This window comes from Lissotriton helveticus, chromosome 1_1 (assembly GCF_964261635.1).
Source record: "Lissotriton helveticus chromosome 1_1, aLisHel1.1, whole genome shotgun sequence".
Taxonomy (NCBI): domain Eukaryota; kingdom Metazoa; phylum Chordata; class Amphibia; order Caudata; family Salamandridae; genus Lissotriton; species Lissotriton helveticus.
In genome coordinates this window covers 2,032,791,255-2,032,812,822 of record NC_136057.1, presented here as the reverse complement: position 1 = coordinate 2,032,812,822, position 21,568 = coordinate 2,032,791,255, and the positions used below count along the sequence as shown (strand labels likewise).

Sequence of the window (21,568 nt, the reverse complement as noted above, 5' to 3'; positions counted from 1 at the left end):
ACATTCCCTCATGGTGTAGGCGTTCAAAGAAAATGCTTATATTTCATTTTAAAGAGGGTTGTTGGGTTTTTCCAAACCATCTCAAGCGGGCCAGATAATCAAATGAAGAGTTCATGCTTGATAAGGAGTTAGGAATTACAGCAGTATTTCTCTGCAATGGCTTCTGGGTCTATAATAGTAATCTGGCGCAGTGGATCACAAAAAGAGGGCATGCAGTCGGGAGGCAGAGCACAGAAGGGAAATGGGAGACTGAATCAAAGCTCTGCTCTGCAGCAGACCCCAGGATCAATGTGGGGCATCAATTCTCTCGTGAGGCGGGTGCAAGAGGGATCCTCGTCGTTCCGTCATACACAAATTAGGACCCCCTTTCCATAGTACGGCTGAAGTGCATTGGTTCAATTCCTTAATTGTGCTTTTTTTTCAGATGGTTTTCCCTGACCTTTAACCCTCCATGTACAATTTTAGAATGCAATATGAAATGTTCTCCTAATTTACCAGGGCATATACAGCATTATGCAAAAACCAAGCCCTCCGAGATGGGCATATTTTTTAAAAGAGGCTCAATACAACCTTGCATAGCTGGTTATATTTAATTACCTCTTTCACAGATGGAGTTGGTGATAGAAATAATTATTGGTCTCAGTACTGGTGTGTCAGTCCGATCACAAGACATGAAAGGCAGCAAGGGACAAAAAGAATACTTTGAGATATGGTTTCGCAATGGCATAATGGAGGACCAGATATATGGTTTAGCAATGGAATAATGGAGGACCAGATATAAGATTTGGTATCTAAAAGAACTGGAAGTGATGTCAAGAAATTCTTTCATTTGGGGAGGTATATAAGCAAAGAAAGTGCAGAATTCACTTTTAATGTGCATCTAGCCTGAACTGTAATTCCGTCCTGAGAAAGATGTCGTCTTCTGCCTTAAGTAACCAATAACATAGGGGCTCATTACGATGGCGGACAGACTTGAGTCCGTCCCCATTGTAACAGGAATTGGGACCGTCCGCCTATATGGTGGCGGTCCCGCCCATGGAATCACAATGTGACCGCCGTGGTGGCGGTCGCATTGGGCATTTTTACAATTGCGGTGGATGCTGCAGTACCCCCCGCAATGGTAAGAATGAAGAATTTGCATTTCCCTTAACTACGTGACAGGCACCATGTGGTGCCTGCCACATAGTGCAGGGAAATGTAGGGGGGGGAAGTGCCCCTGCTGAAGGGGGGCCCGCAACAAGCCCCCGAAGTCAATCTCCGTCAGCCTTTGAATGGCGGGTAAACCGCCATTCTAGACTTGCGGAGATGAAGCATCCTAATATGGCGGACATTGCCTGTTAGGCACCGCCACCATTCAATGTATGCTTTGCGGGTCCGCCAGGCAATCTGAACGATTGCATGTGGGCGACCCGTGGCGGACGGGATTCCCGTCTGCCAGCAAACCACCGTCCATTATAATTTGGCAGGTGGAAAATGGCTGCAATTTGGCAATGAATTCGCCGCGATCATAATGAGCCCCTTAATTATGAATGCCACCATCCAAAAGTCACTGTCCCCCTAGGTAGCTTTCTGGAGCACTTTTTCAGAAAACAGTTATTTGAGTCACATGAAACTATATGTAGCATTTTGGAATGTTTAAAATTAAGTTGTTCATATGATTTTAAACTGACTGTTTAAAGGCCATTGCAGATTGTGTGAGCAGTGGAGTACATGGTTTAATAGACTTTCTGAAATTCATTGAATGAGATTTAACGTTTGACTAGAAGAAAGAGGAGACCATGCATTTGTGTCTTTATAGTCTAACTAATACAACTGTCCTTAGTTTATTTATGAAAGAGGTATTGCAGTGGTGTTTCTAATATTATTTTTAATTCCTGGTTTGAAGTTGCATACTTTCTCAACCGCAAAGTCACTTTATATAGATTTATTAAAATGTTTTGTGCCATTATTAGTCAAATCAGTTTAACAGGCCTGTTCTATTTATTCTTGCAGGTTTTGGCCGAGCAGCATTACCATTTGGTTTAGTCCGGAGGGAATTGTCCTGTGAAGGCTACCCGATTGACCTTCGATGTCCAGGGAGTGATGTCATCATGATTGAGAGTGCCAACTATGGGCGGACTGATGACAAGATCTGTGATGCTGATCCTTTCCAGATGGAGAATACGAACTGTCATCTCCCGGACGCCTATAAAATTATGTCCCAAAGGTAAACAAAAGTTTAGCTTGAAGCACTTTTGGACATGTGCATAAAATACTTTTATTTCAGTTTCATAGTCAGTGTCCTCCTCATCAGATCTAGATTCAGACTGTTCGGCATCCAAAAATTGACGTGGTTGGTGTCATTTTAAGATTTAATAGCCTGCTGATCTTGCTCATGCTTCCATAAATTGAAATGCAACAACCGGTCTGCAGATCATGAGCAAGTTTAGGTGATATGTATTTCTTTCATTGTGTGAAGATAGGGGTGGCAAACACGTCTTTTAAAAAAATTATGTTTTAAAATTTTTCCAGCGTGAGAAACAACTTGTCACCAGCAGTGTGTTAAGTAACAGGATATAGATCCTGCATTTAAAACTCGGGTAACCTGTTTCCAAATTAGGTTCGCTCCACACCACCTTCCCTTTAACCTAGCAAAGATAATCCTTACTATGTTCTAGACTTGTTATATTTAGATCTTTATAAAGCTGCCAACCCTTCCAGATCTTACTTCATTTCCTGTAGCATCATCTGCCATCGTAGACTTATTCTTTGCCAACATGCACCAGTCCATGTCCTTTTTCCAAATTTATGGAACTGGTGATTCTCTCCGGTGTGCAAAAGATTTGCTTGGATTTCTAGTGTTTCCTTCTTCACAATGTCATATTGTTGTGGTTCCTAGCAACAAAAATTAAGTTCTTAACCAAGGTCATGTTGGATTGATGCTTGATATGAGTTGCAACAGTCCTACACTCACTACCATTGACCTTTGCGATGAGCAGGAGAGCAAGAAAATGGTTCCTGGATTCATACATTAGTACATATTTGAGGCTCTGAATATAGAAGTGGAAAGGATTGAAATAGTGCCCAATATATTAATTGGGCTGCAAGGCCAACATTGGGACTAAGATGGGCGTATGTCACAGTACACATTGTGCTCAAGATGTATAAGTGAATAGATTTGTGTGAAAATGTCGGCTAATTACTCCTAGTTGCACTGTCTTATGCATCGAGTTGACAGATACTTAAAAAAACTTCTTGCATTCCGGCAGAGACAGGTATTCATTAGATGAACTGTAGATGACAACTTACGTGTTCACAAGTTGAGTTTCTTTGGCATTCATTGCTGCCTAAAAGGCAGTGGAGTTTCAAAGAGCTCTTAATTAACTATGAAGTTATCAAATACTTGCGGCTATTAATAGCAATAACCTCAATTTAGTTGAGTGTTAATAAGATACATGATGACGTGAAGACACCTGACAAAGTGAGGCCATTACTTTATTATTTGAACCAAGCACAATTTAAGTATCGGGAATTCCATTTGAGGTGGACGTATTATTGGCTGCATTAAAATCACTCTGCACTGAAAAGTAATTTAGAAAGTATCAGACATATAATTGCTCTACGACTTGAGAAGCAATAGTGTTAATTTTATTCTGAGTCCATTGGGGTCCAGTAAAAGGTCCTTGACAGGTTTTAAGGTACTTCTTTAATTATCAGTTGGTAAACGAAGTCGATGTGGCAAAGTATTAACACATATTTGTATTCAGTATATTCTTATCAAGAAGTTAGTTTGACACTGCCTATTTGCAAGTATGTATTGCTGTGAATTTCCTTTTTATTAGTCTAGATTGAAAGTACACGGCCCCAAATAGTGATTTAAAACCTAAAGAGCTTTTATATTTTTTAGACGCCTGCAGTGCTATTGGAGAATAATGAACGTAAGACTCTTGGTGAGCTTCAGAGGTTAGGATTTATGACATCACTATAATCAAACCTCTTCATTGCCTGCCACTTGAAGCCATAATCCAGTTCAAGATGGCATGCATTACACCTAAAGCAATTCACACTGCACAGCCCCCACCATTTCAAGTACAATCTTCAAAGTACAGCAAAATACGTCTTTTATTGCCCAGTGTCAAAATGATGGAGCTCTTTTACAAACAACCTCCTCAAAAGCCAGATAATTCTCTTTTGAGAGACTTAACACACACCTCTTCAGACTCTACTTCCACGACTAATCCCCTTTTCCATTCCCTTCCCTAAGCTATCTTGCTCTTCTGTAATGGTCATAGCCCAATCTGTTTGTAAAACGCCTTTGTCATGTGGCTAGTCTGTGCTATAGACATAAGTTACACGAATAACAAAATAAAGGAGAAAAGAGACAAACTGAGAAATTCTCCGGACACAAACTTCAAATAAATTACTCTTCCCAATAGTACTGCCTCTTTCCTTAGGGAAGGTTGTGAGGTCTTTAGTTTCTTCTGCTTGCCTTGGCCTCACAAAACATGAATTATACTGTATTGCTTTGCCATTGATTTTAAATCCTTCCCACCCAGTAACAGCCCATGCAGATTGATATGTGAGTGGAGCAGATTCTCTGTAAAATGCTGGCAATTCTGCACAAGCTGTAGAAGGCTAAGAGACATTGATGCAATCCCGACATCAATAAACCAGAGAAAAGAGAATGGTATATGGATGGGAAGGGATCTTTAGATGAAAACAAATGGTGATAAGTCTGTGTTCTCAAATGGCAAAATCTGGACAGAAACTGACGTTTAAGAATGGAAGGGATGGATCTGATAAATAGCAAAAAGATGGGAGTATTGATTATGAAGGAGACACAGGTTAATCTCAGCAAGATGCACAGAAGCTAGCGAGATAGGTGGAAGACTAAGGCTCATAAGGGCCCATCATCCACTGTTGCCTGATATGAAGTGTTAACAAGGTTTGATAAGTAAGAAACTCCTTTCCCACCAACAATTGTGTAGTGACTCGTATTTGTTTTGGGTCTGTACTTTGTTTGGAATGGTGGGTAGCGTTTATGTTATGTTATGTTATTTATTACTTGTTAAGCGCGCGTACGCCCAAGAGCTTCTTGGCGCTGAGGAGAGAATCAAAACATAACAGTGCATAAAAAGACATAAAATCACTATTTCAAATAGGCCTGAGTGAAAAGAAAAGTTTAAAATGCCTTTCTAAAGGCAAGAAGGTCCCTACTGTGTCGCAGAGTCAAAGGGAGGGAATTCCACAGGGAAGCAGCTAAAAATTGAAAGCTGCTACCTCCTTGTCGTTTCTTTTTTAAACGAGGGACCACAAGTAGGTCTTTGTGAGCTGATCTCAAGCTGCGTAGGGGTCTGTATCTACTCAGCAGTTGTCTAAGGAACATTGGGCCCTTACCCTCCAAGGCCTTGAACACAATGCAGCCCACCTTGAATGTGGCTCTCTGTTCCACAGGCAGCCAGTGCAAGGTCTCTAGTCCATGTCTGATCGATTCCCACTTAGGTACCTTGCAGATGAGTCTAGCAGCTTGATTTTGCAGGTATTGCAATCTTCTAAGTTGGCCAATAGGCGCGCCCAAATAGAGGCCGTTTGAGAAATCGATATGAGACAGGACCAGAGCACTGACTGCCTGGATTAAAGCCAAATCAGTAAGAAGGTGTGCAATTTTCTTGATCTTCCTCAATTGAAAAAAGCCAGAGGAGACCACCGTTCCGATTTGACTTTTCAAGGTAAGGTCCTCATTAAGAGTCACTCCCAGGCTTTTTACAGTTTGGGATTTTTTTGGAGGAGAGCCCATGTCCGACGGCCAAAAACGTGGACACCAACTGATCTCACTCTTCCCAGGCAGAATGAGTTCGGTTTTTCCCGGGTTTAGTTTGAGGTGATTTAAAGACATCCACCTTTGAATAAAAGACATGGTTGCTTGAAAGTCCTCAGCCGCATTCAGTGAGTTTAGCACAAAAACCAACTGCAGGTCGTCTGCATAATTATATACAGTAACCTTATGCTCTCTTAAGGAGAACAAAAGAGGCCGCATATATAAATTAAATAAGGGGGACAAGGAGGATCCTTGGGGGACCCCACAGAGGGAAGTGTTTTTTGGGGCTGTAAAGGAACCCAGCCGAACCGACTGGGTGCGTTCTGAGATGAAAGACTTGAGCCAGGCCAAGGCCGAGTCTCGAAGACCGGCCTGTTCGACATGGTTGACCAAGATGGTATAGTCAACCGTGTCGAATGCGGCAGACAGATCCAATAGCACCAAGGCCTGGTGCAAGTCCTCATCGGCATTAGACCTTAAGGTGTTCTGAACGGCCAGTATGACTGCCTCAGTGGAATGACCAGGCCGAAAGCCTGCCTGGTTAGGTTGTAAGTAGCCAGAGGCTTCCACAAAGTTTGAGAGGCTGTTGGTGACATGAGCCTCCAAAATCTTAGACAGATAAGGCAGCAGTGATATTGGCCGGTAATTAGAGAGGTCTGAGGAGTCAATGCCAGGTTTCTTTTTTAAGGGAATCAGTAAGGCCTGTTTAAAACTATTGGGAACTATCCCTGACGTAAGGGAATTGTTAAGCAAAGGGATCAAACTATCTGGGATTGCCCGGCCAATTTCTCTCATTACTTGGGGGGGCAGACATCCTCAGGAGATCCTGATTTAACTCTAATGAGCAAATCTAGAAGGACTTGATCATTAATTAAGGGAAAAGAGTGCAAGGTTAAGGGGATTAAAAAAGATATCATCTATCGGGGCACAAACTGGAAGTTTGGATAGAGTATCCTTGATCAGTAGTATCTTATCATTAAAAAAGTCGTTCAGCGAGTTGCAGAGTAATTGCGAGGGGACAACCGGGGGAGAGGTTCTATCATCATTACACAGCTCAGTCACAATCCTGAAAATTTCTTTCGACTTATTAGTCGCATTTAATATTTTAGAAGAGAAATAGGCAGTTTTGTGAGTGTGCAGCGTTTTTTGATAGGCTTTACGGATTGAACAATATACAGTCCTTGCTTGGGAACAGTAATTAATTCGCCAAATTCTCTCTTGCTGCCTCACTTCTAATTTTAATTTCCTCAACTCCGGCGTGAACCACCTATGTGCGTCCGCGCCACGTGAGTTACAAAAGTGAGTGAGGGGGGCATGGATGTTAATGGCCGAAATTAGCCACTCTTTAAGCCTACAATCGGCTGTCTCCACATCAGGACTCTGCACTGTACTTTGTTTGGAATGGTGGGTAGCGTTTAGTTCATCAATTTCACACACCCTTGCGCCCAATTGAAAGAGACCCTATCTGTGTGGCTTGTTGAGCCCCTATCACTGTGGCTTGTTGCCACAGAACTGCATTACCCTGTTGCGAACTACACATTATAGGGAAGGCTGCTCTTCTACAGCATGCATTTGTCTTTGTATAGTTATGCATTGCCAGTTTATTATTTTTCAGACTAGCTTAGGTTTTAGATTCATTACTGCATAGGAGTCCTCTTTATTGATTAGGAGCATTCCTTGAACATGGATTTTCAGTACAGTTTGGATTATTTTCCCCGGGCAGTCAACTTCAAAGTGCCGCCTTTCTCTGTTGCTTCCAAAGTCCATAACCACCAATAAACACTAAAGGGAAATGTGGACTTCCCCAGGATTGGAAAGCTGGACTGCTCCTGAGCTAAATAAGCAAAAACGTCTGAAAATGGTGTATGATTTGTAAGTGGGAAATATTAATATACTTATGGATAAAGGTGTTATGCCTAGCCTGATCATGATTTTCAAATTAATGAACATCAATGAAGCCCTCAATATCCCCGTCCTTGGAACAGGAAGGCACATTTGTGAGACCGTGTAATCCCTTTACCCTGTAACATATTCTGCCATCACCCTGGCAAAACACCTCCCTGACTGCCTTCTCACTGCAAAAACTGTAAATCTACAGGTATTTCTTGAAAGTGGTGTCTTACTTCTGTGAGAAAAATGTTAAAATCCAAATATAATGCAAGATCATGTCAAAACAGGACATTTGTGAAGGTGTACTTGGTAGGATCGAGAACAGAAAGCTGCAACTTCTTTATGTTGGGCAATGTATGCGCACATTCATGTTGTTTAAAAATAAGTTTCTTTCATATGACTGTGCGATAGCCAATTGTTTCTGCCGAAAATATTAACAGCATGCCCTTTGAATTCTGGTTTGAGGAAAGTGCTTCATTGAAAGTTGCCTCAAGCTAAGTAATAAATATACGAGGTAAATGGTTATTAAAATCGAGGGCATTGGTTCCAGGCTAAATAAATGATATTTGACAGCAAAAAGGTTTATATTCACAGAAATGCTCCTCGAGCCAGTTCTTGGTTGCAACAAATAGTACAGGATGGCTTTTGTTTCTCATATAAAGTTTATTTTTATAATGCCTAGGAGGAGAGCAGGGCTTTTTTTTAATTAACTCCAACCCCACCGCCCAAGATTTAGCTCCAACCCAGTCTGTACAGATTTTGGCATTGGGACATTAATGAGGTTTTGAAAATGGAAACTTTGGAGGGTCAGTGATGAGAAGAGATTTCATATTGCTAGAGCACTTATTTTTGGTTTTTAGCGTTACAGCTAATCGCAGAATGCTTTGATTTTCGTGTCGGTGGACATTCAAGGCTTTCTATTTGATTTATCTTCAGAGATTTTAAAATTCAAAACATTGTGGCGTCTAAGCTACCACTGACTTTTATCTAGAGACATATACATTGTGAATGCCAGCGTTTGTTTTTCAACCCAAATAATTTCGGTTCGAAACATTTGTTATTTTTGCTGGGGTGGTCTTCCAGGGAGTTCACGAACGGATTCTCTCCTCATGCAATATTTAATGTACTTAGCCTGTTTATATCACTGACACAGAGTGCGTGCTAGTCTCTCAGACGAGTACATTCTTTTCCGCCTCACTGCAGGCTGCCTTGTACTCCCAGGCTTGCACATGGTGTTAGCAGATATTTAAAGCACTTCAGCACAACATTTTATAGGTCATGATGAACCGAGCCTATAAAAAGAGTTATTGCAATGGAGTTAATGTGGTACCGCAGCGGATAGCACAGGGAACACCCAGCAAGGGGCTGTTCGTCACATAGCTGCAGGAAAATAAAATGGCTGCCACACTTGCATTGATATAGATTTATAATATAATGGCAATCTAGGGAACTTTCAGGGTTTTGCATCTAGATAAGATGTACCATCCAGCAACGTAGTAAATCTAAATGTAAAGCCATAGCTATACTGTTAAACACACTAGGTAGATTACCATAATTTGCTATTTTATTTCTCTGAACAAAAAACGTTCCCTTTTCTAAGTTGGAATAGATGTTGTATAGTAAACGTAAACACACTAGTGTGTCTACATGCTGTGTTGTCTATTTACTAAATTTATATTGGCTAGAAGGAAGTAATGCTTACCCTAACTTGATTGTAAGCTTACAGAGTGTAAAATGTGTAGCATAAAAATAATTAAAACCAAAATAGGGTAAACCCACTGTATCGTTGTCATGTCTTGATGACTATACAGGACCTCTAAGCATGCGCATAGTGCCTAATGAGGCAAACAGCAGGGCTATCTATGATGTTTTACAATGAATTTACATTCTGCCACGTTCTGCTCCACATTGTAGGATCATATAGACAGTTCGTTTACCTCATCTGACTTGGCAGCGTTTGCTCTCAGGGTTGGACTGTTGCTATCTGTGTTCTGCCCTCTGCCAGCATTCCAACACCATTTTCTGTATGCCCTGCTTTTGGCATTTTTAATGTGGGTATTTTCTTAAACCTCTATATATCCCGTTCAGTATCTCCCCCTATTGGATATTAGACACTGTTTTTTACACACATAAAATGCGGTCAACTTTGGGGTACATTTTAACGCTCGTGGCATTTATTTATGTTGATATACAATGCACATATTGCCTTCAGTAAAGTGTTTTTCAGATTGCATTGGGTATGAATACCGTCCTTTTCCTTGTATATTCGTGCAGCCTTGTTAAAACATTTCACTCTGGTTCACACTGATACACCGAAAGGATAAATAAAATTGCTAGCACTTTGGGTAGTGCATTGTCAGAAGGCTGCATATGTTTCTGTTCAGTTATCATGGCTGCCATCAGCAATGCTGGTTTGCTTTTTTTATCCGGCACTTCCTGCCCTCGTCCTAGAACTTATTTCAATAGACTTTCTTTTCAAATCGAACTCATTGTATAGTGCAGACAACGTGTTTGAAGTTTTTTACCTTGTCCTTATTAAATAAGGTTGATAGTTATTCATTTCCTAAGATAGTGAAATATTAAGTGGAGCTTTACATGTTACTGTGGGTGAAGGTGAATAAGCATTTTTAGAATAGAATTTTGGATGTGTATTTGTCGGTTTTCTGCATGCGGGCTGTGACACTAAATGAAAGCGTTTTTTGCGCACATTCCCACATTGTTCGATGGCCCTTGTTTGATAGCCTTGGAACATATATGTTGTGAAATTATAGATTATTCGACGTACGGATGTGACACAGTATATTCAGGTGCATGAGCAGATGTTTTGTGTGTTTTTCTAGTGCAGAAATGTTTTGGTAAATAAGCATGTTGCACTTCAGTCAATCTTAAGGCCAGTGGCATCAATATTTTAGTAGCAACAAAAGTATTTTTAATATGCTAATTATATGCCGTTGCACTGGAAAGCATAATCCTCCATTTATCCAACTTTTCTTTAAATCGTTATTTCTTTTCTTCAAAAGCAATTCAGTGTGAACACTCGATCAATATATCTTATATTTGAACTGATCATTTTTGAATTTGAAGTAGTGTTTAGCATTAAAATGTTGTTACAGCTCTGAAAAAAGCAACATGGCCGCCCTCCTCAAATATCTGGGATTTCACTGGTCAGGTCTCTAATCAGATATATGATGCTTGAAGTTCTTGTTAAATCCTTGACAGTGAACTGTTCAGCGAGTGAAGATGCATGCAATATTAGCTATGTGATAGAGGGGGAACATCACTTACAACGAATTTTTTACAACGCACTACCATTACATCGCAACCATTACAACGCAAACCATTACAACGCAATGCGCTGGGGGGCGCTCTAGGATAGGGAATGTATTTAATATACTATCCAACACCTTCCCTGCTATCCACGGGGACTGGAGTTGGAATAGTAAATTAAATAATTCACTATCCAGCGCCTAAAAGCATTATGCGTTGTAATGGTATGCGATGTAAAAACCGCGTTGTAAAGGCATGCGATGTAAAAGCATGCGTTGTAGTGACACCAATCCGTGATAGAGGTTTGTTGAGATGCCTGTTCAAACCTTGACGGAGGTTACCTGATTTTTATATGCTAGCTAGAAGTTATTGACGATTGACCATGGTTAACAAAAACAAACGTGCTTTTCATGCACTAGCAGTAAGCCGTTGATGATTAGCCATGGGTGACTCTATCAAACGTTGTCATTTGTGCCAGCAAGTGGAGGAAGAAGGCCCAGAATACATTGGTAGATAACGCCACCCTTTATGATGTAGATGCTTTTCAAAAGTCCAAATGTACACCCTACACAAAGTATTTTTTTATATTGAGTTGTGTTTTCTTCTGCTCTTACCTGTACTTATTCTCTCCCTACTTGTTTCTAAAAAGCTTGTTGGTGACAGATTTCCCCACCTATGATGACTGCCATAGTTTAAAACTGTAATGACTAGCACAGGGAAATCTCAAGCCTGGTGCAAAGTAATCCATCCCAGTCCAAACATTTGAAAGTGACAGATGCTTATGGTCCTTAAGAAATCATTTGAACCTCATTGAGGAAGGCAAGGGATACTTGAAATGGTAAAAGTAGTTATCCCGTCTCCTCTCATCCAGGCTCCTGTTATCACATTCCGAAGGTAAATGCAAATTCTTAAACCGAAAAGTAGTGTTTTGGGACTTGCTCCTATGGCTAAAACTGTTCCTCCAACGAATCCTCCATCAAGCATTAGGTCCAAACCATGAAAGTGTCTTAATATGAAAGGTTGGGTTAATTGTCTTAGTCATCTTGTAAGATGCACCGTACCAGCTTTGTTACTTGATGCAAATTGGTAGTCAGATGCATGGACTAATGCCATAATGCCTGGGTATTGTCGCAAAGGCAGATTCTTAAAAGTTAGTCCCTTCTCAAAATGCCCATATCCGGCAGGACTTGCTGTATTTATTTGCCTATTTTAAAGCAGTGTTTATCTCACAAAGTTTGTTTGAGTTTTATATGGTGTTCATATGCATCTCAGAAAACTCACCGTAAACTTGGAGGAATGCCAAAAAAGAAGAGCTCTGACAGCGACCAGTAAGCATTGTGAACAGCGTGCACCAAAAGGTGTACACCTGGATGTTATTGGAGATCAAGGGTTGTGGGATATTCGAAAAAGGATCACTGCTCATTAGCTACAACATACATTAACAAACTGACATAGGTAAACCTTCTTGGATTAGGGTGTCTGCTACTACAGTAACCAGGCATTAGATAGTTGTCCCTTCTGGAAATTATTTGTATGTGCTAGACCCTTCTAAGATCTCTCCTGTTGCTGCTGTTACGTTCTTCTCTTCTAGCAAGAGGGTGTGCTTTTTCCATCTAACATCGTTGGTGCTAATTATCGAGAATGTTCAATTACGATGAAGCTGCTCACTCCTCTAATTGAAGCACGGCTGCATTGACTTTGGAGGGAGAAGTTGGGGTGGTGTGACTAAAGTTGGCTTCACGCTTAACCATATTTTCTGACAAAGAAAGGACTCCTAGCGTCGCCTCCCTGCATTTTAGATCCCTGTAGTATGAAGCGTAAAGCTAAGAACTGGACATTTGCTTAAACAATCCTCTATCAGAGGTATAGTTTTCTTTTAATACAAATTCAAATGCCACTAAAGGAATACACTTTGTCCTCTTACTTTAAAATAATATAATATAGGTCATGGAGCCGGCACAGATAAATCGTGCATTGTTTGTGCATTGTCTAAGAATATGAAACGGGAAGCTCTCATCTTACACCATGTGTCTTAATTTCTATCAGGTGCATATAAAAAGCAAATTTTCTCCTCAGACAGGGGAAGCCACCTTAATTGTACTATCTATTTCGACCCTGAACCTTGTTGCTGTCCCACTATAGTGCAGAGATAACTGAATCACTTAGGCCCCTTTAAAGTTTTATTGAATACTCAAACAAGTGTGGTTTGCAGCCGACCATCCACAGGTTGTAGCAAAATACAGTTATGGAGAAAAATTATTTTCAGGAAAAAGACTACCTTGTTAGTCCCCAGCTGCTACACCTATTTGTGATGCTGTATATAGTTATTTTTAGTTTTCAATAACTTGATGTGGAGGATCGTTTTGGCTGAAAGGACGTTCATGAATCGTCGTAGATATCTTTCTTCAGCGACAGTGCCATGCAGTTTCATGGCTCCTTTTGGTTCAGCCATAGAATTATTAAAAACTCGCCATTATCTTTATTATCCGCGGGAATACGGTTAAAGGGTGTGGTTGTTCCTATTCAACGTTTGTATTTTAAAAATTCAAGACCAAACCATTGCTGATGTAGCTGCATGATGGCGAATTTGTCATCCAAGAAATTTCATTCTGCGGTGAGTTTCTACTGTCAGGATGATTGCTGATACCTTATTAAAAGAGAAGCAAGATCTTGGTTCTACATGGTCCTTTGTAATAGCGTCATGTATTTTGATACTGCTGTATGTCAGGCTGACATTTCTTTGATAGATCTGATGAGTCTCTTTCTGGCTCAGGAAAGTTGGCCTAACGGCTACGGCGCTCGACCTCGGACCTGGGGAACTAGGTTTGAGTCTCTGTAATGACGCTAAAACCTCCTGTGATTCTGGGCAAATCACTTAATCTCCCCGTGCCTAACAAAAATGAATGTGTGTTCTCATGTAACGTAACTGGTGCTATGTAAAGCGCTCTGATACCTGGTTCGGTACGGGTCTAGTTTGCGCTATATAAAACTCTGCAAAAAAAAAACTGGCAGTTGATTCCCGTTCACCCCCCTTCATCCAAGGTAATGATAGATAATAGGAGGTATGTTTGGTCAGTGTGCTAGTCTTAATAGTGCCAGAGCACCCATGTTGTAATTGTTTTTTGTGTGTATGGGTTGTTCGAAACGTAGGTAACAAAGTGTAATAACGCAAAATGACAGCAAAATTACATAAAATGCGAATTTCTTTTTGCATTTTACTTTAGAGAAAAATGCGTCCTCGTGTCCATTTTTGGCTTAAAGCCACATTTACACAAAAGCAGTAGAAACTGCTCTTTGGGCCATGTGTACGAATGCACTTTCCCATAGAAACAGAATGGGTAAAAGACTTTGATACACCTGGCCCTTTTTCTTTTGTTCCTGAGCGATCACGATAAATATTTTTCAGAGAATTGCGACATATGCGGTAACTTAATACTTCGAATGGCTTGTAATGTAATGTTTGCTCAAGCTGAATTAATTTTACAAATTGTAAATGGTTTTCCTCCTTTTCCTGCAGAGTAACCAGAGTTCTAACGAAGCTAACGAAACAGTGCTTATTATATGCTTTCATGGATGATGCACAACTGATTATTTATATTAAGCCATTTCTGGCGTTCATAGAGTTTGTTTGGAGAGTATAGCTTTAAATAAAAAAACACTGATCAACGGAAAACTTTCAGAAAGAGGCTTTTTCGACTCTTCATGAATTGAGATTTACTGCATTAAGTTTTCATTCTTGTTAAAAAAAAAAAAAAATCCAGATGGAAGGTTATTTAGTGCATGGCCCGCTTCCTGTTACTCCTTCTGTAAACAGATTAGAATTATATATCCAGAGGCCCTTTTTCAAGCGTGCCTGTGGTTATAATGTTCATTACTTCAGTGGCTTCTACTGGTGCATTGAAAAGAATAGGCACGTTTTCTTAAAAAATAAAAAAAATAAAAAATGCAATGGCGATGCACTCGGTTACAATCTGCTGGTACTTCATGGTGGCCTGAGATTGGGTTCCATAGTCTTGATGTCAAAAACCTGTGTAACAAGAGAAAAAGGAATTGGATTTGTCCATCTTGGATGGAGAGTTAACGTTCTAACTTCATTAACCTCATTGCTCTTCAGAACCAATGTTTTAAACTTAATTTCTTTAAATTCATCTCTCCCCCTTTAATCTCTCTTATCTCTCTAACGCCATATCAGTTTTAGGTCTTCGATATGCCCCACAGTCCTACTGTTCTCCTTATAAAGGGGGCTTCATTAACTTTGGGGCACGAAATTAAGTCTTGAAATAGCTTCTCTTTGAGCTTTCTTACTATAAAACTGAAACACACAGGCAGTACTGGCGGGTCAGTCTGAGTGGCAGACTCGGTCTCCTCAGTCTTACACTGTTATTTCTCATTACTTGATTTTCAATAGGTGTGTGTGTGTATATGTGTATATATATATATATCATATATTCCTACCTCCAAGGAGTCTGTAATTTGAGAACAGCCGTAACCTTGCCATAAAAAGAACTGGTGAAAGTCTTAGTAGGGTGGAGGCTGTTACAATGATTTTTTTTGTTTACATTTGTTTATTGGGTTTTATTTGCATTTGACAACCAACATAGTAATGAATATACGGTACAGTAATACACGACCATAGGTACATTGTTCCAAGGAGAGCCAGGAAGTATGCCTCGAAGGCTGGTGCTCCTAGTCCCCCCTCTGTGGTGGGTAGGTAAAGGGTTGACAGTGCTATTCGCCGCCGTCCTCCTCCTCATACCAGCTCCGTAAGGAGACTGTTCAGTTCTTTGAAGAACGATCGTGGTGGGACCACTGGGAGATTCGCGAAATGGTATAGTAGTCGAGGGACCATAACCATCTTTGCTAGGGCCACTCGGCCGATAAGTGCCAGCGGTAGTGTTTTCCAAAAGGCCACTGCTGACCGTAGTCCTGCTAGGACCTTACGATTTCCCTCGTATAGGTCCTCAGGGGCGTGGTACAGTTGCACTCCCAGATAGCGTGGAGCCACTGCGTTCCATGCAAGTGACCGAGCGCCTATCTGGGCTTCGAATGGGGCCATGCGGGAGCTCAACGGGTACAGCGCGGACTTCCCCCAGTTGACCTTAAGGCCCGAAATGTTCGCGAAATCCTCCAGCGTCGTCCAGATGTGGTTCAGGTCGCTTGTAGCATCCCTGATGTATATTAGGTCATCCGCATATAGGGACACGCAGTGCCACGTGTGTGCCACGTGTGTGCCAGGGGAGGCTGTTACAATGATTTAATGATTATTTGAACCAACAAGTTTATTTTTTTTACCTTATAGAAATACCTTTGAGAACTTCAAGGACTGGAAATATTTTTTTATACGTATATACTTATCTAAGTTTTTTTTCTCTGACTGAGACTTTCAGAATGGCCCAGCAGTAATTTTAGTATGAATCTAAAATAGTTTGTTTGTCACTCCGACATTGTTTTAATGGTCTAACAATTGTAGGGTGTGTTTCACTCCTTAAGTATTTAAAATTCGTCACCCTCCGAACTTTTTGGATAAATGCAGTGCCTCAAATCCCAAACCCAGGGTCAAATATGAACTCCAGCCACGTCTAGTATTCCGAGTAGATACCAGACTTTTATTAACAGTGGTATATTTCTGCTATGTTTGCTCGGAGTTATTCTCCAATACTGCACTACCTCAACTCCATTCTCCTTCTGTTTGTTACTTAATTTCAATCCATATCTGCCTCTTGCAGGTTTTGTATCGGATGCTCCATGAGCTGAGCATCATAGAGCAAAAACGTGTCTTGGCAACAATGCACACAGCTAATAGCTGGATATTTATTGTCTTTAGTAGAGCATGTTAGATCTATGGGAAAAAAAGGAAAATCAGTCCTAAGAATCATGTTTAAAGGCACGTTTAGGATTGGTGCTAGAGCTTCTAAAGTTGTTTTTAAATTGTATGTTTTTCTTTTCTTTTTTTTATAACCATTACTTTCCCATAGTATGTTCTAAAACATGTGGCATGTGATGGCTCCTCTAAGGAGAGATTCTTATACTTGTGTTCCTGGCTCACTCAGGCTTAACTGGAAAATGGATTGAGATTGCAAAATTCTGTGCAGCCCCAGAGATCCATCTAGGCTTGTACTCGCCTATAGACCAGTAATAATGTTCCTTGGTGTTTCAGTCTTCACCCTTTATTAATTTATCCTACATTAATCAAGGATTCTCTTTGTCGAGTTAACTTTTAAGTTTGTTCTCATCTCTTTGGGAGAAGCTTTCTTAGGTTCCATTTTCCTCAATTTAGAGGGATTGCTGATTGATGTTTTATGATTTGAAAGGATCATTAATATCATTACTAAGAGGAAAATTGGCAGGGTATCTGAAGTGGACATTGATGACCAAGCGTTTGACATGTTAGATGGAAGTTATTAAAAAAGAAAAAAGCATTGGACTTAAGACGTGTGTTCACTCATAAGCTCAGCCCCAGCGTGTTTGACTGCCTCTTGACTGGTCTGTGGAGCTTTGAGCTCCAGTCCTCATCATCGTTACCCTAAGAATCAACAGTAAATCTGAGGGATTCTTGAACATAGGTCATTGATGAATATCGTAACGAAAAAAGTGTATTCCCAAATGAGGGTTCTATCCAATAAAATACTTTATTGTGACTAAGTTGCTTCACATTATTGCATGTCCTAATCTACACTGTAGGCAATTAACTACCCTACAGGCTTTTTTTATGAACAGCAAGGAACATGGGGTGAAAAATAATTCCATCCACGCATCCTTAAGAATAAATAATTGCAATGGAAAAAGACTTGGTGTGACTGCTATAACATCTCTCAATAATTAGGAGGAAAGTTCCAGAAGTCGAAAAAATAGTATTTGCAACAATTTTCATATCATAACATGACTAATTAAATATTTAAAAGCTGCAAAGACGGTTCTGTGCAAAGAGAAATGACCAGCTGCAAAATGGCTCAACTTTGAGGATAATTATGCTGAAGAAAATATCAGATTGGCTCTAAAGTTCAGCAAGGTCACCGCTTATTATTCTGCATACTTAAATGTGTTTGTTACATGCTTCTTGCTAATTTAAACTAAGTGGGGCGCCCTATAGTGATTTCCCATTCAGTGTCCCTGGATAAAAATGTGATGGTCACTGGAAATGCAAACTGGAGAAGTTAAGCTCATTCATCAAGGAACCGATTCCAATTGCCACCCTTCTTCTCTTTTTAATTAGACAGCTGAGGCTTCGAAATGGAGGAATGTATGAGTTTGAAAATTGCTTGCTATTTAATATGCTGCTTCTTTCTTCCATTGAAGGCAGGAGTAAGATGCAACCACACTGGAAACTGCTCTTGCTTGCATTTCTCTCAAAATAAATAATTAATAACTTTCTTAATCAAACAGTAATGTGTTTTTGTGGATTGAGCATACAGACGAACTATGCCACTGAAATTCTAGTTGACTTTAAACTGACTCAAGTGCTCCACCTTTATTTCTAGTATTTGCATTTCATATTTGTGTGTTTAGCAGGACATTAAGAAGTTATCAAATTCCTGTCAACCCCATGATTGGCATTGAACTGGTTCGATCAGTACCCTTTACCATTACACATATACGAGGCATGTTACTCCATTTCCATCCATTTTTTTGTATCAATTCCACAGCATGCCTCTGGAATTATCGGTAATAAATGTTAACACAATTCTGAGACTAAATTATGGGCAAATAACTATTCCAATTGGTATACAAACTCATTTTTTTGTACAGGTTGTAAATGTGAGCAGGAAGTATCAAATATTTCTCTGTAGAATGCCAGTAACGTTTATCCCACCTAGCTCCAGTTGAAAAACAACTGTAGTGTTGCCCTTATGCTATTTTCAAGCTCCGGTCTGATGGAGAATTGTACAGTGCACATAGGCAGTTGTTTTTTTAAATTGAACCCTACACTAGAATTTTTGACCCCGGGCATTGAGCACTTGAAGCTTAAATACTGCTGTGGGCAGATTGCAAAACTATACCCAAGACCCACCACCTATCCAGTTTTAAACACAGCCCGTAGGGAAACCAAGATATGGCTCTTGCTATACTGGCCATGATATTTTCACGGACGCCCTACCGAACAATTTGAGTGAGCAAGATCTCACAATTAGACATAGTGCTAAGTAATTATAGCCGCCATGCACTCGATACCAAAAAACTGCTCAAGATACAGAGTCAATCAGCAAACCAGATTAGGTCATCTAATTGTTTCAGTGGTGTGAAAGTTCAGGGACAATCCTTATAAAACATTAATATTGCCACCGTTGGAAATGAGATTTGAAGCAAAAGAGGAACAAATGAAATGCTCTGCAACAATGAAAACAAAGCTGGAATTTTTTTTTCAGTTTATTACAATATAGCCTATGTATCTGAAAATCTTACTTATTTCTTTATTTGATAATGGAATCTTGAAAAATGTAATGTGTTGTATTGTAGGGCTTTGAGTCCTGCAGCAAGTTCCTACTTCCACATAGTGTTTTAAAAGTTTGAATGCACTTCGTTGGATAGCATGGTTAATCCTATTTTTGAACCAAATACTCCATGATGTACAATTTATAATGCTTCATATCTGGGCGGGAAGGATTTCCCCTCTGTATTCGGTTTGTGTGAAGTTCAAACGGAGCTGTACTTCCTTGTGCCGATAAAGTACAATCAGTGGTTCCCAACATGTATCTGTGTAATAAGTGGTGCAACCCTATTGTGTAATAAGTGTATTTTCCATACCATTGTCTTACTAAGGAAATAACAAGAGACAGAATGTCCCAAGAATGACTCATTTAGACAGCACACGTCAAATACAACGTACTGAATGCTTCCTGAAGTTGAGTGCACAGTGGTTACTCATGACTGTCCCATGAAGTCCAGTGGACTATATTGTGGTTAGTCCCGTTTATTCCCAGCTTACTTTGCCCACATACATAGTCTGCAAGTCCATAGGGAAAAGTTCCCATATAAACCAAGACCACTTGTTAACCCTTTCTTTAGAATTGTTTAAGATCGCCCTAAATCCAGTCAAATTGGTCCATATTGTAATGGTTACTTGCCATTAAGGAATTTTAAAGCCCGATATAGATACTGCATCGCTTTTGGTAATTCAGTAATGACTTTACAAAGTTGAGGTTTTCCTCTTCTGTGATTGATGGGGCAGAGGGCTCTGCCACTGTGCTTAGGAATCCCCTTGCTCAGTGCGCTTACCAATTGCCCAGACTATATCTAATGTGCCAGCAATCTGCGTGTCGTCTGGTATAGTCCTCAATTAGTGTAAGGGTTCCCTTCTCTGCAGTGCATGTTGTATGGGTGAGGAATATGTTTTGTAAAAAGTCCCGGTCGGTCTTGAATGTTAAATAGGCCAGTGCAAAATATAAGTTAAACTTGCGTAATTTGCATAATTTTTCGAATTTCTTGTTACGTGAAATTACTCCATTATGTCATTTAGCTTAACTACGCGCCATTAGCAGGAACGTTTTACTCCGAATGATCGAGAGCAACAGAACGTGAGCCTGTATGCAGTGCTTTCATTTTTGTGCACTATTTTATTAACATGAAGTGCCCTTGTATTAAAGAAATGAATGCGACGACTCTTTTTGTGCTTAAATATATCACAAGATCATTTATTTCATAACCGCTTTAATTATCTCAGACACACTAAGCATTGTCATCACAAGCTAGTATGCCTGCTGTTCTTAATCATATGTACGTTGGCTGTTACATTGAAATGCCCATCCAGTCATTGGCACCTCTCCTCTCACTGCCCGCCTAGGCAGCTTATTTTCTGTAGACTCTGCCCAGTAGCCAATTTATTGAGTAGAGAAGCCCATTTTAAATTGATCTCTGAGCAGATATCTAGTAAGTAAACAGATTGCCGCACCACCAACCTGTAATAAGTGGGTCAAAGGTGTGGAGATAAAACCCCGAACTACCCACTTTAGAGCCAGAATATAAACTATTGTGCCTGTCGCAAAACTGGGAGTGTAACCTCATTTAAAGAATGTAAATCGAAACCAATTCACACATTTTTGGACATTCCCTCCTTATTTTCTCCAGATAAAATGCATCTATAATTCGAATGTAGGTTGAGAATAGCAAGACAGATGGCACACCTCATTTCTTTGGTGTTTTAAATCTAATAGAGTAAATGTTTTTAACATGGATGCGGTAATTAAATGAAATAGATTGAAAGAGTTCCACACATTTTGCGGTTTATAGAGCTCACGAGATCCCCCGTAATTTAATTGTAGGGAACCTCATGAACTGCTTTGGGAATTGAGTTGCAAAGCGAAGTTGTTCAAGCTACAGCTGAATAGAACGCAGAAGCCTTGTAATTCAGTTACCGGGAGGCCAGAGAGTCATAAAGAACATTAATAACGCGCTCTTACATGCTTCTCTTAATGCCCCTTTAACCATTTCCCCAAAGGCGACTTCCCTTAAAGACAAGTACTCTGGCTAAATTCTTTAATGGCTGAGTCAGCCAATGTTCAGAGACGGCCATCATTAAAAAAAAAAAAATCGAATTGTAGAATTGTTCTTAAAGTTTGACATTTTCCGCAATCATTTGCTCATTAAGAAATGTGGGCCAAAGACTTGCACCACCGTCAT

General features: G+C 40.1%; 1 protein-coding gene across 12 annotated transcripts in view; it reads left to right on the top strand.

The window, feature by feature from the left end:
* Positions 1–21,568, top strand: part of LOC144755651 (adhesion G protein-coupled receptor L2) — a 250,472-nt gene that overhangs the window by 109,665 nt on the left and 119,239 nt on the right. For all 12 annotated transcript variants that reach the window (XM_078644852.1, XM_078644875.1, XM_078644831.1 and 9 more), the window contains exon 3: positions 1,993–2,206. In XM_078644852.1, coding sequence (XP_078500978.1) covers positions 1,993–2,206 — 214 coding nt within the window. The remainder of the gene's footprint in view (positions 1–1,992; positions 2,207–21,568) is intronic.